Here is a 16,249-nt window from a genome sequence, read left to right on the forward strand (position 1 = left end):
GGAAGGATGAGAGTTAGCAGGTACTGTCTCACAAAAAGTCCTGTTTTCTTTTGTTTTTCTGCAAGTTATATATTGATTTTACAAACAAGTGATTTGGCATAATTTCTCCTAAACTGTCAAGAATTATTCTTCACTTTCCTCTTTCCACTATCACTCCCTATGTATTTCTGTCTCTCTCAAATACATACTTTCTTTCAGCTTCTCTCTATGCAGTAACACCATCCAGTTCCTCGGTCGAAGCAAAATAATTGTCAATGAATATTTAACAAGGTTTCAGATGGTGGGATAGACATCATCCTCTCTCCCTCCCCCTCTTTCAAACTCACACATACACACATATTTAACTGTGATCCAGGCAGATGTTAGCGATATAGCATGGTCAGTGGTGCGTACAGCCATTGGATTAGTCAACAGGAGATGATGAAGTGCAGAATAAATACAAAATAAAATCCCTCTGGTTTCACTCCACAAATAGTAACCAAGCTTGCAGCCATTTCTCAACAGCCATATTTCTGTCATTCTTGACTTCCCTTTGAGCTACTGTATTTGTACCAATGAAGGTCCTGAAGTAATAACTTCCCACTGATGCCATTTACAATTGTTTGGTGTGGTAAATCAGAATGTCTGAATCTGAGGCCCAGTATGAGGTTCTGCTCCTGATCATGTCATTGTTAAAAGATCAGTATAAGTATCAATATCTGTAGCTGGTCTGTGATTTTCTGCAGTAACCTCTGTAGCCTCATTTTGCAATGCTGGTTTTAAAATCCATTTTCTTGTAAACAGCAAATAAAACTCGTTTATTTTGTTGATTGTTTTAAAGAAACATCTTTACAATAATGTTTTGCTGTTTCCTGTCTGTATCATGTGACCTGTCTGTGGGAAGGTTTGCAAGGAGCAGGTAAAATTCTAGTGATGGAATTGTATGATGTTCAAACTAACCAGCTAACCTTTTGTCCACAGCACTTGATATGAACTGTGTTAAATGATTTACAAGCAATATTGTGCAATGCCAAAACAGACTACAAAATGCTAGTATTAGCCTGCCATTTTTATTGTCCTTCATCCCAAACAAATTACATTTTTTATGCATTCATTTAAGGGGTGTTGATGAGGATAAGTTTGTCAGTAACATATTTAAATCACATTTAAAATGATTTATCCTTACCACCTTTGGAAAATAAAATTGCAGGAGGGCAAAATCTACCTCTTTAGCACAGTGAGGAAACAACCTTTTTGACAATAATCAGCCACCAAAAATGATCCAAATAAAGTGTCACCCAAACACACAAAGACGAGTAAATACATCCATCTGTTATCTTGTGGTTTTAGGTTGGGAGTGGTGGCCTAGTGCTTAGAGAAACAGACACTTGCATCCTGGAGAGGATGCAAGGTTCCTGACTCGACTCACGCAGACTGCCACCCTTAGTCCCAGAATGCTCTCTGGGCTCACCAAGGGATGGATTAATAATTTTCTTTGGAATGTGGGTTACAATGACAAAAGTTGATCATAATGATGACATTCCAACATCAGGTATTGAGGACAACAGGTCCAGGAGGGAAATCCAAATATCCCTCTCCCCAGTGATATCCTCCATCTCATTCTGTGGTATTCCAAGTTGTTTCCAGGCCAGATGTGATATATAGTGTGTCGAGTGACTTCTACTTCTTTCCCAGGGTCTCCTCCCAGTGGGACGGGTCCAGAAACCCCCAAAAATGAGGTGCCCAGGGGGCATCCTATTCAGGTGTCCTGGTTTGTTTTGATGTGGCAAATCAGTGGCACTAGTTTAGGCCCAGTTCAACCGGCTCGTATCGGCCACTCACTGCTCATCTCCACCCACTTGCGAGTGTTTCAGGAGCAGGATTTTTTTTCAGGGCCAACATGGGTTTCTCGGGCATTGCTCAACCGCAGTGTCGAACTGAGCTGACTTAAGAGGAGCTACGAGGAGAAATGACAAGGTTATCTCAGAAGAAGTCCAGAAATACTGAAGAGCGAAATATTATTTTTCTGTTTACAAGTCCTGAACCACGCCTGAAGGAAAAAAAAGAAAAGAAAAAGGACAAAATCAGCTTTCTTTATGTAGACGTGCAGTATCAGATCTGTAGATTTACCAAGGCCTTCACTCATTTTACACACGCTGGATGGACACTTCTGTCTCTTAAGTGTCAATTCATCCACCTCATGCAGTGGAAGGCAGTGGTCTCTCTCTCTCTCTCTCTCTCTCTCTCTCTCTCTCTCTCTCTCTCTCTCTCTCTTATTAGTTTATGCTGATGTTCTCTCCAGATACTTATACAAACATTATTTCTACTTTTTTGTCTTTTATTTATGTTTTATTTATATGTGACAAGTGGCACACCTGGCTGAGTCGAACCTGCAATGGGGACAGGCTTGACTCGGTGCCAAGAATGGGGACGCAGCTCTTACTTCTGCATCACTCCTCCTCCACATATACACACAAAGTACTTTAGTGGAAAAGGTCATAAGCCTTCTCCAGAACAACAAAACACATGTAGACTGCAGAAGCATACTTCCATAACACCCCCTCCCCCAGCATTAAAGATTTGGCAAGTCCTGGTCCCCAAGTATACACAAGTTGGGATGTTCCCTGATTTCATTTTCTGAGTCACTTAACAGTTCTCCAAAACTTCCTCGAGGCCAACTGAAGGTGTCTCCACATAGTCTCTCTGAATTCCTTCCATGCCCTAGTTTTAGATTCCACTCCACTCACTCTTACCAATGTTTCTGGTTTACCAGGTCTGTCCCATATATCCCCCTGCCATTGGATCAAACTACCAGGCGCCGATTGGTTGACAGCTTTGTCCCACTCTTCACCCAACTGTCCAAGATGTAATGTGTCCAAAATGCTGCTGCACATCTTTTAACTGGCACGAGGAAGTGTGAGCACATTTCACCTATTTTAGATTTACTCCACTGTCCATTTTAGGATTCATTTCAAAATAATTGTATTCGGTTTTAAAGCCTTGAATGGCCTCGCCCCACCATACTTCTGAGCTGCTGCATCCCTACACTCCTAGTTGATCTCTCAGGTCAGCTGACCAGTTGCTACTAAGAAATAAGTAATTTCCCTCTGGGATTATTAAAGTATGTCTGATTCTGATTAGTGTCTAAAGCTAGGCTTAAGCTCTGAAGGGATCAAGCATTTGGCATTGCAGCTTCAAAACTTTGGAACAAATTGCAGCTGCACATTAGACGGGCCTGTTCTCTGTCTCATTTTAAATCTCTTCTTAAAACCCACCTGCTGGCATGCGCTGTTGGCGCAGCTGGTATCGCGACCCATGTACGGAGGCCTTAGTCCTCGACGCGGTCGACCCGGGTTCGACTCTGGCCCGCGGTCCTTTGCCGCATGTCTCTTCCCCTCTTCCACCCCCCTTCCTGTCAGCCTACTGTGTTAAAAAATGAGCCACTAGAGCCGCGAAAAATTCCCCCCCCCCTGCTTGGCTTTTGATACAATGTAGCGTGTTGATTTTTATGTGTATACTTGCATATTTTTATTGCGTGCCGGCAGTGCCTTTAATTTTTTTTATTTATAATTTATCTATTTATAATTTTTTTACTGCTTTTGTCTTTCTATTGTTTACTTCATCTTGTATTTTATTGTGTTACATTTAATGTGTTTTAGTTTGTTGTACAGCACTTTGAAAACCTTGTGTTTGTTAAAATTGTGCTATATAAATAAAGTGGGTTGGATTGGATAATGCTGCAGGTCTATTGATATGATTAAAAAAGTCAATACCAAGTATTGACTTTTTTAATCATATCAATAGAATGAGATGGCGTCCTGGTACCAAGTGCACTTATAGACAGAGGCGCACATACCTGGTACATAGGAACGCATGAGTGACAAAAAATCAGGAAAGCGTGACGTCAATTGTTTTACTACGCGCCTTTGCGTACTACTTGACCATCACCTCATCAACACCAGTTTTGAACTACTGTTAAAGATGTCCAAAAAACATTAAGCAGCTTTTTTGGCGTTTCGCCACTTACAAAGAAACACCAATCTAGGCCGGAGCCAAAGAAAATACTTTTTTACAAAAGTGGCTCCAAGATGTGCCATGGCTTGAAGCCGATGAGGAGCGCACTAAAATGTGGTGCAAGATTTGCCACTCGCATCCAAATCTAGCAGACAAAACAGGTGCGTTTTATAAAGGTTTAAAGAATTTCAACCATCCTTTATTTGACAAACACATGAATGTGGTGCAAGCCATTGCTAATAAACAAGCTAACCGAGAAGAAATGTCCAGTTGCCCACTTGTCAGATGCCGAGATAAGCTGAATGAAGAACAGCGGCAAGCTCTCCTTAATATTTTACTCCTCGCCTTCCATAAAGCTAAACACGCACATCCCATGTCTTACTATTCTGAAGGATATTCCCTTACTGAAGCATCTAGGAGTAAATGTTGGAGGTGCATATCATTCACGTGAAGTTGGCACACAGATCATGCAGAGCATCGCTCACACCATCACAGGGAGTTAAGAACCAAGTTGCAGTCTGCAGAACTTTGGGGGCTGCTTTTTGACGGATCTGAGGACATCCAAAAAACTGAGCAGGAAATTGTTTACATTGTGTCTGTGTCGAGCAACAGAGAGTTTACTTCAGACTCTCAGACTGATTGAACTGGGTGCTGACCAAACCGCGCAGGCTATAACAGACGGACTTGTGAGACTTTTCCAGGACACAGACTTAGGTAACTGGACAACAAAGTTGGTTGCGGTGTGCACAGACGGGGCTGCTGTCATCGTCGGTATGTGCAATGGCGTTGTGCCATAGCTCAGGCAACTTTCCACAGTTGGAGACTCCCACCGTTCCTTACTGTGAGACATTTAATCGCACTGTGGTCAAGCTGCTGCAGTTTTACTTACAAAAAGGTGGTGGAAAGAAATGCTGCACTGAAGAAGCTGTGTGAATAAAATGGGATCTCCTTTGTGAAACTGGGTAAGTTTCATAATATCAGATGGTCTGCATGGAGACACTAAACACTGTTAAAAATATCAAGACTACTGTCAGCCATTAAAATGCAACTGGCTACGAGTGATGACTGACTTACAGCGAATCTACACAGAGCATTTTCCGTGCTTTCTGTCAAACATGCTTGACATTGGAAACATTTTGAAGACCACATACATAAAATTGCAGAAGGAAAAGCAGACCATTGGAGAACGTAAGGGTGAACTCATGTCCATTGGACAGTTCACACTTCTGCTTGATGGTGAAGGCCACTACAGGGCACACACTGCTTCTAATGCATATGCTGACAGAGACAAGACAAGACAAACATACTCAGGGGGTTAATTGAAGAGTTTGAAATCAGATATGACTCCCTTAAGTCATGTGATCATTTCTTAGTATTTGAACCTTCAACATAGCCTGCGGAAATAAAGGACCTTTACCGTTTTGGAAACACAACAGTTTGCAGCATTCTCAAGAAATATGAGTCCGCCCTTGCAGCTTGATAAAGACAACACTGTGACAGAATGGATGTGCTTAACGCAGGCAGGAAAACACCTGGGAGCCTCATCTGTGTATGACTTGGTCCAAGTAGTAAAAACAAACAACCCAGTTGCTTACTCCAACATCAACAAGGTGGTTAGCTGTCTCTTACACTGCCTTTAAGCAGTGCAGCTTGTTAGAGGGGATTCTCATGTATCTCACCATAACAAAAAACAAGTACAGATCTCGTCTGTCACATGCTCGTCTCTCAGCCCTGATGCACATTCACCTGTCAAAGCAGACCACATAGACATTTGACCCAAAGCCAGCTGTTGACCTGTGGATGGAGAAAGCTAATTGGAGGCTAAACCAAGGACATGGAAGTGCATCTGCATTTCTCACATGGGCATTGAAGTCTCCCAGGAGCAATACAGAATCTCCAGATGATACCCCTTCCATGACACCATCTAGAGACTTCAAGAAGGCTGGGTAATCTGAACTACTGTTCAGTGCGTAAGCACAGATAACAATCGGAACTTTCCCTCTTGTAACCTGAAGCCAGAAAGATGCAACCCTCTCAATAACAGGGGGAAAAATCTAGACTTAGACTTAGACTTAGACAACTTTATTTGTCATTGTGTATGCTGAGAGTGCGTACAGAACGAAATTTCGTTTGCATACAGCTTGAAAATTACAGTAAATTACAGGATAAAGTGCAGCAGTGATTTAAAAGTAAACAATTGAAATGTAAACAATGCAGGAGAAAGGGACAGTGTGCAATCACAGTGTACAGGTGAGTATTTTTAAAAAACATTTGTATGTGCAGAAGTGATTGTGCAAAGGGCATTTGTGCAGGAATGCATTTTTGAAACTAAGAGTTCGGCAGCATTTGTAATGCTGGATAGAGGTGCAGTGATGCAAATGTGCAAATATGCGAATGTGGATGTGGTGCATAGTCCAGTTTATAGTTCAGCAGTTCAACAGTCTGATGGCAACAGGGAAAAAGCTTTTGCAGAACCTGGTGGACCTGCAGCGGATGCTGCGGAACCTCTTCCCAGAGGGCAGCAGGGAGAACAGTCCATGGTGGGGGTGTGAGGGGTCCCTGATGATGTTTCGGGCTGGAGACACGCAGCGCTGAGATGAAATGTCCTTAATGGAGGGAAGAGGAGCCCCGATGATCCCTTCTGCTGTCCTCACCACTCTCCTCACGTTCTTCCAATCGTAGGCGCTGCAGCCTCCACACTACACAGAGAGACAGCTGGTCAGAATGCTCTCTATGGTGCTTCTGTAGAAAGTAGTGAGGATGGGCGGGGGCAGGTGGGCTCTCCTCATCCTCTGCAGGAAGTACAGTCACTTCTGTGCCCTCTTCACCAGTGACGTGGTGTTCACAGACCAGGTGAGGTTGTCCGTGATGTGCACCCCCAGGAACTTGGTGCTGCTGACCACCTCCATAGCTGAGCTGTTGATGAGCAGTGGAGCGTGGTGCGGCCGGTTCTTCCTGAAGTCGACCATGATCTACTTCATTTTTGCTATTATCAGGATCAGGCTGTTGTCTCTGCACAAGCCCACCAGCTGCTCCACCTCCCCTCTGTAGTCCTGGTCGTTGTCATCTCTGATCAGGCCCACCACGTTGTGTCGTTAGCAAACTTCACGATGTGATTGGTGGTGAACCTGGGGACACAGTCATGAGTCATCAGAGTGAACAGCAGGGGGCTCAGGACGCAGCCCTGAGGGGTGCCCGTGCTGAGGGTGATAACATCAAAGGTGTTATGTCCGACCCGGACCGACTAAGGTCTGTTGGTGAGGAAGTCTAGCAGCCAGTTGCGAAGGTGTGTGCTGAAGCCCAGATGTTCCAGTTTTCCCACCAGATGTTCAGGGATGATGGTGTTAAACACTGAACTGAAGTCCAGGAACAGCATCCGCACGTGCGTGTTCTTCTCCTCCAGGTGTGTCAGGCTCAGATGAAGAGCAGAGGAGATGGCGTCCTCAGCGGTTCTGTCGGTAGGCAAACTGGAACGGGTTGAGTGTTGGGGGGAGACTGGAGACAATGTGTTTTTTTACCAACCTTTCAAAGCACTTCATCATGATGGGAGTCAGTGCAACAGGCCGGTAGTTGTTGTAACAGGTGACTTGAGGTTTCTTTGGCACCGGAATGATGGAGGCAGACTTGAAGCATGCTGGCACAGTAGCTTGCTCCAGCGAGATGTTAAAAATGTCTGTGAGGACACCAGCCAGCTGACCTGCACACTCCTTGAGCACCCGCCCAGGTATGTTGTCGGGACCTGGGGTCTTCCGCAGGTTGACTCTCCTCAGAATCTTCCACACGTCGGCTGTGTCAAGGCAGAGGACCTCATCTTCCTAATGGGGAACAACTTTCACTACTGGCGTGCTGTTTAGTGCCTCAAACTTTCCAAAGAAGTTATTTAGTCCTCTAAGAAAGTCAGCATCAACTTCAACCACCGGGGGGGAGGGCGTGTTGTATTCTGTTATTGCCTGTATGCCTTTCCACATGCTCCTGGTGTTCTGGCGTCGTGGAAAAGCTCCTGGATTTTCTGACTGTGGCTCCGCTTCGCTAGCCTGATGGCACGGTTCAGGTTGGCTCTCGCTGTCCTCAGTGCCTCCTTCTCACCAGACTTGAAGGCTGAGTTCCGTGCTTTTAGCGCTTGACAAACCTCCTTAGTAACCCAGGGTCGTTGGTTGGCTGGAGTGATGATGTCTTGGTGGTGCTGACGTCCTCAATGCATTTGTTGATGTATGTGACACAGTCATGGCGTACTCATCAATGTCGATTTTGTCCTCATAAGTTGCTGCAGCTTTGAACATGTCCCAGTCAGAGCACTCAAAACAGTCCTGGAGCGCCTCCATTGCTCCCTTAGTACACACCCTTACCTGTCTCACTGTAAGTTTAGCTCTGATCAGCAGGGGCCTGTATGCAGGAATTAGCATCACAGAAAGGTGGTCTGAAGAGCCCCAGGTGGGGGCGGAGGGCTGCTCTGAATGCGCCTTTTATGTTTGTGTAAACTAAGTCTAGAGTGTTCTCTCCCCGAGTTGCAAAATCCATGTGTTGGTAGAAATGAGGGAGAACAGTTTTCATATTTTCCTGGTTAAAATCCCCAGCAATGATGAAAACCCCCTCTGTGTGTGTGGATTGCAGCTTGGAGGTAGTCCGATAGAAAACACCCGTAGCCTCTTTTGTATTAGCGCTCGGAGGGGCGTAAACCTCTGTGATAATAACAACAGTAAACTCTCTGGGCAGATAAAAAGGTCTGCAGCTAACGGTCATGAGCTCAATGTCCGGAGAGCAAAAGCTTGTGACTAATCTAGCATTTTTACACCAGGTATTATTGATGTAAATGGAGAGTCTGCCTCCTCGGGTCTTACCGCTGAGTTGTTTACTTCTGTCGGCGCAAAAAGTAGCTAGCCCCTCCAGGCAAACGGCGTTGTCCGGGATTGATGATGTGAGCCATGTCTCTGTCAGGATGAGAGTGCAGCAGTCCCTAAACTCCCTCTTTGCAGAGAGCTTGAGTTGTAAATGGTCTATGTTGTTGTCCAGTGAGCGGACGTTGGAGAGTAAGATGGATGGGAGCAGCGATCTGAAGGGGTTAGCCTTTAGCTTCGCTGCTAAACCCCCACGACAGCCGCGCTTCTTCGGCCGGCTGCACCGCTCTCTACCGGCGCGTGGAGAGCGAAGTCCGCCACCTCACAGGCTCCCGGGACTGGTACCCGTAGTACTCCGAAGCCGCGTAAACAATCGAGCGTAGTAGTGGTGTCCAAAAACACTACATGAACGCGAGTTTTGCCGGAGCTGTAAGCCCAAGCCGCTGCCCGGAGGCGCCGCCGGAAGTTAGATCTAATATTTAGGCACTCAGCCAGGGTCTTCACCACACTCATAGTGCATGGATAAAAACACTTTGAGAGAGTGGGGGAAAGTTGTGTTATTTTTACAGCTGTAACAATAAAATCTATTTCCCCACTAATTTCCTCTTTTTTTTTTCTTTTTTTGAAGTAAGTGCCTCTCATGTCACAAAACATTCCCAGGCTGTGAGTTTGGGAGGAAGACACGTTTTGTGCGGACCGACTCGTGGTTGGGGGGGTGGGGGTGGTGAGACAAGTTTTGCGCTGACCGACCGCTGACCGGGGGGGTGTGGGGGGTTGGTTGGGTGGAGGTGACGACAAATTTTGCGTGTACTGACTCGCGGAGCAGGGGAGGGGCGGACGACGACAAGTTTTGCGCGGGGGAGGGGGTGCTATCCATGTGTTTTTTCCCTGCCATTCACGCACGCGCGAAAGCAGCAACAAAAAAACGCGTGTTAACGTCACATTAACATGCAAGCGTGAGTTTTTTTTTTTGGAATGTTGGCGAGGCGGTAGCGGGAGTTTAGCGAGGCGGCTGCCTCGCCAAGATAGCGCTGCGGGAAACCCTGCAGTCCTGACCTACTCATCCTTGAATTCCAGTATAACTAACAAAATGGTGAGGCCTTCACTTATTAAAAGCATCTTTCAAGTCCTTAATTCATTTTTAACATGTTGCTAAAGATAAGGTAGTTTATTTTAATTTGTTTTATTTAAGCATACAAACCTCATGTCGTGTCATAGCTAACAATGAAAATCATGTCTCACCCTAAAAGATAGAGCTTTACTTCCAAACAGCTTTCTCCTCAATTCTTCTTGTTTCTTGCTGTTTCTCTCATAGTAATCAACATCCCTTACAGCCAATCTGCTGGCCATAAAACTGTCTACAGCCTGATGATGTACGACTCTATGAATTACCTTATGTGCTTATGATTTACTGTGCTTCACAGATAGAGACAAAAACACCCTCCACACCTCTGTCTGATCCATCTCTGCATCCCTTCATTCCCCAGCCTCCTCCCACATCCTTCACTTCCCCCTTTTCCACATTCCAGCATTGCTTTTTTTTATTTCAATACATCTCTCCTTCCTTTATACTGGCTTTTGTTTTAGTTGCACATTTTTTAAAAGTGTTTTTTATTGATATTTTTTATCAAATCTTTTTATGTGATGGATTGAAATGTGCTCATTATAAGTCAGAGGTATATTTACTGTTTCTGGTTATATCTGCACATTTTATGCATTACAGACTTAAATGTTATTTTTATATATATACAATGTTTCTTACCAGCAGTTTGGTTTAAGTATAGTCATGTTTTATTTGGTTCAGCATATGCAGTGCCTGTATATGGCCAGCAGGGGGAGCCTAGCGTGAGTATGCCATAGTAAAGAACAGGTGAACTTCCTCCGCAGTCACTACATGCTGGAGCAGAGGAGAACGTGTCCACGGCTAATTTATTCACATAAATACACCTGTACCTTTGGTAGTGGATTTACTAACTGCTAGACGGCGCGTGAATATGTTTCATTACCAACTATATGTACATCTTTTGTTATTAAGAATGTTTTGTCAGTTAGCTAATAGCTCATAGCAGCCAATGCAGATCAATGTGAGTGTATAGCATTATACTGTGTATACTATCTATTATTGTCATGTTTGTGTACCACGATGATTCATAAGGAAACCATACAGTTGTTTGGAATTGTTCTGTATGTAAGTTATGATGACTCAGTCACTACATGCTGGAGCAGAGGAAAGAACGTGTCCGAGGCTCATTCATTCAATTACTCCCCCCCCCCCCCCCCCCCCCCACACACACACACACACACACTTTTCAGGGCTTTTACATTTATAGGCAGTCTCAATGAGACACAACTTATCATTTATTAATTATATTTACTTCTTAGGAGCACATATTTACTCACTTTTTCACAACTGAAGAAGGCTCTGGACCCATCTGCAAGAGAAGGCTATTTTTTCCCCAGTCATGCTCAACTCAGGTTTTTCTAGGATACCTTTGCAATTCTAATCTAGTCTTCTGTTTTACATCTGAATGTCAAAGCATTCTAGCCCCCTAGTATAGACTATTTTCCTTCTTTTTACTGTTAATTCCACTCTAAAGGCAAGATGGCTGCTGGTGCCACGCACAGTTTGGCAGGAGCTGTACGCTCTCTACTAAGTCCACCCAAATAGCTTAAGTGACCATCTAAATGCTTACTACGGAGCTGGGTAATAATATTATATATCACCACACTGTCAATTCTGTCTGTCAAGCATTGTTTTCTGCAAGAGAATCAAAACTGCTCAATCACACAAGCCATCAAGAGCCACCATCTTCTATACTTCAAACTTCTCAACAATGGGCTTCCTAGAATACCATCTAAAGCGTCTAGGAGAATTTCACCAAACAACAGTGTGATTTCTACTCAGTTGGTGATTGTTTTACTTCTGGCTGGAGATATCGAACTTAATCCAGGCCCAACACCACCAACAATTAACACCATAAAAGCTACAGAAGACACGACGGCGTTATATGGTAGTGGCGCACAAAACATCTGGTCACTGCCAAACCGCTTGTTTAACCCACCTCTTCTAGCTGTGGGCCCTGTGGAGGGTACTTGTCCTGGACTGTGGCCTGTGGGGCTTCCACATCCTTCTGTGGAGGGTACTTGTCCTGGACTGTGGCCTGTGGGGCTTCCACGTCCTTCTGTGGAGGGTACTTGTCCTGGACTGTGGCCTGTGGGGCTTCCACGTCCTTCTGTGGAGTCTCCGCATCTCGGGCTGCTGCATGCTCGTGGCCCGGTTGGAGTGCGAGCGGAGTCGGCGCTGCTGTGGTTGGGACCGGTGTCGTGGATTCTGCCCTGGTTTGGTTCTGGTGGCCTGTGTGTGCTGGATTCGAGGGGGACGGAGGCTTTGGGGCGTCCCACTGGCGCAGGTGTTCGGGTTCCTGCCGGCGCAGGTGCAGGAGCAGGTGTGTCGCTGACTGGTGGTGCCGCGCGCGGAGAGGCGGCCATGGAGTAGCTGCTTTGCCATGTGTGGAGTGTAATACTGGTTCCGATGGGTCGGACCTTTCCATGAGCTCGACCAGGGTCGTGCCAGTGACTGCGCACTCGCCGGAGAAGCAAAGCGGCAGGAAAGATGCAGGAGCGCGCACTGGTGAGTGTGTGACTCACACTCACCAGTGCGTATTTGCACCATAGCTTCTTCCAGGGGAGACCCCGAGTGTGACTCACTCAGAGAGCAGTAGTTTGTGTGACACAAACTACTGCTCTCTGTCCTAACCAACAGACACCTCCAATAAAACATAGGAATCCACTGTTCAAACGGCATAGAACCACCAAAATGTTCTGGACATTATATCAGGCCAAAGTAGTTTGGGACCCGTCATCAAAAATAAAGGGACTACTTGGCGGTCACTTAAATATATGCAGTATGAAGCCTAAGCGCGAACAGCTGGAGCATCTGCTGTACAGTTCCAACATTGACTTTCTAGGATTCACAGAGACGTGGTTGACCCATACTTCACCTGATGCTGTTGTAAATATGCCTGGGTATAATGTATTTAGAAAGGACAGAGATAATGGGAGGGGTGGGGGAGTTGTAATATATGTCCGACATACCCTAAAGTGCACGATGATTGAATGGCCAAGTGACATTTTTTTTTAGAATGTATAGGTGTTGACATATCACTCTCAAAAACTATGTCTTTTATTATTGTGTGCATATATAGAAAGCCCACTGCAAAAATTGATTTTTATGAACAACTTAAACTTCTACTCAAACATTGTGACAAAACTGAAGAAATTATTTTAATGGGTGACTTTAACATTAATTGGATGGTTAAGAAGGAACGAACAACACTTAAACAAATAACAGACTATTTTAATTTAACACAAATAATTAAAAATCCTACCAGAATAACAAGCCACTCTGAAACTCTAATAGATCTGTTATTTACAAACCATACAGAGAGGATCATTAAAACATACAACCTTATAACGGGGCTTTCTGATCATAATATTGTACTTTTCTCTCAAAAATTAAGTAAAAAACGATTCACTTCATCTACTTTTCATAATCATTATAATTTTATTCCAAAATATGTACATCCAAACCTTGACATTTTGTTAAATGAAATAAACTGGTTTACACTATTTTCTAATAATAATATTGAATTAAACTCCAAGATTTTTAACTCAAAAATAAAAGAAATAATAGAACCTTTTTTTAAAAAAAGGAAAGAGTAAAAAAAAAGGGAAACCATCTACCCTGTCTGAGTAATGAATGTAAAAAACTCATGAAAGAAAGAGACATTTTACTCAAAGTGTTTTTAAAATCTGGTCTCACCGTTGACAGGCAAAGATTTACCTTCATGAGAAACAAAACAACTCACGCCTTACGTAAAGCCAAGGCACATTTTTTCCTGGACATCTTTAAAAGTGCAAACGGAAATGGCAAAATTATATGGCAAAATATTAATAAACTGACTGAAAAACAAAATAAAATAGACAGTGATAAATTGGAAATAAAAGTAAATAATGAGCTGCTACATAATCTAAAAGAATTAGCAAATGAATTCAATAATTTCTTCATTAACTCTACCAATGAAATAACCCAAATGTTTAGTCATTCTGAGATAGCCCGCAAATGCATAGATCCTGGACAGCCAACATTGAAATTAGAGCAAATTTCTGAGTTAGAAGTGGCCAACATTATTAACTCCCTGAAGCCCTCAAAGGCCAAAGATGTGTATGGCCTTGACACACACTTTTTAAAAATCCATAGAGATACACTCATATGCCCAATAACACATCTTATCAATTTATCAATCACATTGACAGTTGTCCCATCAGACTGGAAGGTGGCCACAGTCTCACCAATTTTCAAATCAGGAGACAAAACAAATATTTCAAACTATCGCCCCATCAGCATTCTCCCTGTTGTATCTAAGGTTGCAGAAAAGTGGATTTCCAAACTGCTAAACAAACACCTTAGCCAAGGCTGCTCTCTCCTGCACCCCATGCAATTTGGGTTTCGCCAGTACCACTCCACAGAGACAGCAAACTGTGTCTTCATAGAAACAGTGAAATCCTTGCTTGATAAAACCACCGGTGTTGGTGCAGTCTTTTTGGATTTCAAGAAGGCGTTTGATACTGTAGACCATCAAGCACTTCTGTCCAAAATGACTCACTTCAACTTCGCAGATGATGCCATAGCGTGGTTTAAATCTTACTTATCCGACAGAAAACAATCTGTGAGTGTTGGTGGTACTATGTCGTCCTACCTTGAATGTCCAGCAGGGGTCCCACAAGGTTCTATTTTGGGACTGGTATTGTTCTCCTTATATATAAATGACCTCCCAGATGTTTGTCAAAATGTCCAATTCCAAATGTATGCTGATGATGCTGTTCTTTTTACACCTGCTAAAAGCACACAGGAAGCATCGACGTCCTCACATCAGCCCTGGACAATATACAGCCCTGGCTTCTTCAATCATGTCTGTTATTGAACAAAAAAAAAAAAACTGTTTCTATGATGTTCACAAAGAAAAAACATAAAACTTGCCCAGTGTGTTCCTGGGGGGAGTGGAACTTAAGCTTGTGGAAGAGTTCAAGTACCTCGGGGTCACACTGGACACAACACTTTCATTCAAAAAACACATCAAAATCACTGCAAACAAAATTAAATTTAATATACGTAACTTTAAGCAAATTAGATCATCGATGACAATCAGTTCTAAAATGTTCTTACACTCAATGACATTTTCACACATAGACTACTGCATCACAACCTACTCACTCACTGAAGACACAACTTTAAAACCAATAGAAATATTATTCAAAAAATCCTTAAAATTTTTTTATCAAAAGCCCCTGTCATTTCATCAGTGTAACATTTTGGAAAAATATAATATGCTCAAGTTTGAAAATGTTATCCATTTTAAAAATAGTTGTTTAATTTACAAAGTTCTTCCACCTCCACTTTCTACCTACATTAGACCTGGCAGACGTATTTGCACCAGAGCCTCTTCCAGGGGAGACCTAGAGATCCCCCACAGAAGAACAACCTTTGGACAAACTGTTCTATCAGTCAGATGGGGTCACTTCTGGAACAGCCTCCCAACAAACATCAGGGAATGTCCCACTTATTGCACATTTAAAAAGCGCCTTAAACAGTTTCTTAAAAGTTCTCAGTCATGCACTCACTAATTTTAGTTTTTTTTGTAATGTCATTGTTTGAACGCGTGTCTATGTATTTTGACTGATATTGTATTTTGTGATCTTGTGTTGTTTTTTTTTTTTTTTTTCCTGCCTCAGGACGACAGATGTAAATTAGCAACTATGCTATAATCTGGCTCATTTACAATCTGTACAAGAGTATAAGATTGTTCTTTAATGTGCACTGTCCTGATTGATTAAATAAATAAAAAAATTAAAAATTAAATCATATAAAAAATTTAAATTCCACCTAACATAGATCAGACAAGAAGCTCTTTCCACGCAGGTCATGGCAATAATGAACAAGCAAAAGAACAGATTAAAAACAGAATTCAACAATACAAAACACACATCCATCAGTCATTCTGGGGAGTACTTATGGCCTTTAATGTTTTTCTTTGTTTGTTTGTTTGTTCTTCTGTGTAGAACAAGTTGGAAATACTTTGATGAAAGAGAGAAATGTGTATGCCTTGATGTATGAATACAAATGAGAGAAATTATGTCAAAACGTGGTTTTGATTGTGTCCCCAAGAAAAGGCTAGGTAGAATGTGTGTGTGTGTGTGTGTGTGTGTGTATGTGTGTGTGTGTGTGTGTGTGTGTAAGGGGGGTCTATATGTATGTTAGAAAGAGAGAGACTCAACCTGGTAATGACTGAATGATTTGTTTGTGTCCTTTCAAATTAACGTATGTTCAAGTTAATGAAATGTCTCTGAGTGTTTGTGCAAAT

General features: G+C 43.1%; 1 protein-coding gene across 2 annotated transcripts in view; it reads right to left on the reverse strand.

Moving 5' to 3' along the window:
- Window positions 1–16,249, reverse strand: part of LOC105916552 (A-kinase anchor protein 6) — a 421,177-nt gene that overhangs the window by 139,148 nt on the left and 265,780 nt on the right. The window contains exon 12 of one of the 2 annotated variants that reach the window (XM_036129223.1): window positions 11,138–14,802. The exons of the other annotated variant lie outside the window; for it this stretch is intronic. Within the exon in view, the coding sequence (XP_035985116.1) occupies window positions 14,797–14,802 (6 nt within the window). The 3' untranslated portion in view covers window positions 11,138–14,796. Of the gene's footprint in view, window positions 1–11,137; window positions 14,803–16,249 lie in introns of those variants that run through there. 2 annotated transcript variants of the gene reach the window in all.

Source organism: Fundulus heteroclitus, unplaced genomic scaffold (genome assembly GCF_011125445.2).
Source record: "Fundulus heteroclitus isolate FHET01 unplaced genomic scaffold, MU-UCD_Fhet_4.1 scaffold_147, whole genome shotgun sequence".
NCBI lineage: Eukaryota > Metazoa > Chordata > Actinopteri > Cyprinodontiformes > Fundulidae > Fundulus > Fundulus heteroclitus.